We start from the raw sequence: 1,874 nt of genomic DNA, 5'->3' as shown, positions 1-1,874 counted from the left end.
TGGTGGTGCACACCTTTAATCCCAGCACTCAGGAGGCAGAAGCAAGAAGATCTCTGAGTTTGAGGCCAGCCTGGTCTACACAGTGAGTTCCAGGCCAGCTGGGACTGCTGGGAGACCATCTCAAAAAGTCAAAAATACAAAACAAAAAGAAGCATATCTAGACTGCTACCGACTCTGTCATTCAGCAGCTACAAGTTACTTCAAGTTTTTGTTTCTCTGACTGTGAAATAAAGGTGGCATTAACTTCTTTTAGAAATAATTATGAAAATCAATGGACATAATACATGTAAAAAGTGTGTGGCACTTAACAAGAACTCTGCTGTTGATTTATTTTGTTATGTTTTTAAGGAAGGGGACATATGTGCCGTATTGTAGGTACAGGGGCAGAGGGAAACATGGTAATTATGAAAATCAATGGACATAATACATGTAAAAAGTGTGTGGCACTTAATAAGAACTCTGCTGTTGATTTTTTTTTGTTTTTTTTTTTAGGGAAGGGGACATATGTGCCATATTGTAGGTACAGGGGGCAGATGGAAACATGTAGGGCATAGAGTTCTTCAAAAACAGAGCAAAGCCATCACTTCTTGTGGGCAGTTCTCCTCTCCCACCCAGGCTCTGCCTTACCTGTGGTAGTGAAGGGACCCTGCAGAGTCTGCACAAGGGCTTGGATTTCAGGCACAGTGTCCAGCAGGGCTTGTCCAGGAAAGAGGGGGTTGATTTGGGCAGCTTTATGGCCATGTTCACAGTATACTGTCACCAACCTGGCAAGGCCATGATCAACTAAATTGGGAGAAATAAAATAGTACAAACAGTTGAGGTGATGGTCACAAACGACAAGAACAAGCATTTCAAAGAGGACAGGGCATGGTGGTGAGTTTAAGGCCAGCCTAGTCTACATAGTGAGTTCCAGGCCCACCGGGGGTACAGGAGATCCTGTCTCAAAAAGACCAAAAAAGAAAAAAAAAAAAAAGACAGGGCAACCTTAGACATTTAACACGATGCTCCTACTCACCACATGTGCCAGTGGTTTGGGGGATTAAGACTATCAGATGCCACGTAAACATGCTTTCTTTTTTCTTTGGTCTGTTTTTCAGACAGGGCTTCCCTGTAGTTCCAGCTGGCCTGAGACTCACTAAGTAAACCAAACTGACCTTGAAGTCACAGAGATCCACCTACCTCTGCCTCCCGAGTGCTGGGAAAAAAGGCATCCTCCAACCTGCCTGGCTAAACAAGCTTTCTTAAATTTATTTCATGATAGCTAAAGTCTATGGAAAAATAAACAAAAACAAACAAGGGACTAGAACCAAGAGTTCAAATTTGGTTTCGTGTTTGTTTTGTTTTATTTTATGTGTATGAGTGTTTGGCCTGCATGTATGTTAAGTTCATGCACTGTCTATGGAGGTCAGAAGAGGGCATCAGTTCCCCCGGAACTAGAGTTATAGATGGTTGTTAGCAGCTATATGGGTGATAGCAACCAAACCCGGGTCCTCTGCAACAGCCAGTGCTCTTAATTGCTGAGCTATCCAGTTCATAACCATACATGTGGATAAAGATTAGCGTATACTTCAAACTGAAAACACATGCTTAGATGCTGAGATCTTACATTACACATTAAATAAATAAAAACAGGTTAAACCCTAAAGTCCCATTTCTTTCTGTTTTCCCTCTAGTGCTGGGGATCGAACTCAGGGCCTTGCATTTGTTAGGTAAGTGCTCTACCATGAAGTTGAATCCCTAACCTCACATTTCCTTTCCTTTTTTGGCAGGTAAGTGCTCTACCATGAAGTTGAATCCCTAACCTCACATTTCCTTTCCTATTTTGGCAGAGTCTCCTTAGTCCCAGCCTGCCTGGAACTCACTATGTAGACCAG

General features: G+C 42.6%; 1 protein-coding gene across 1 annotated transcript in view; it reads right to left on the bottom strand.

Annotated features, from left to right (window-relative positions):
* The window catches only part of LOC103747543 (probable 2-oxoglutarate dehydrogenase E1 component DHKTD1, mitochondrial), a 19,527-nt gene that overhangs the window by 1,986 nt on the left and 15,667 nt on the right, over nucleotides 1–1,874 (bottom strand). The window contains exon 3 of the mRNA XM_008849997.3: nucleotides 628–783. Coding sequence (XP_008848219.2) covers nucleotides 628–783 — 156 coding nt within the window. The remainder of the gene's footprint in view (nucleotides 1–627; nucleotides 784–1,874) is intronic.

Source organism: Nannospalax galili, unplaced genomic scaffold, assembly GCF_000622305.1.
Source record: "Nannospalax galili isolate Female #2095 unplaced genomic scaffold, S.galili_v1.0 scaffold4945, whole genome shotgun sequence".
NCBI classification, from domain to species: Eukaryota; Metazoa; Chordata; class Mammalia; order Rodentia; family Spalacidae; genus Nannospalax; species Nannospalax galili.
This window is presented reverse-complemented; position numbering and strand designations above follow the sequence as displayed.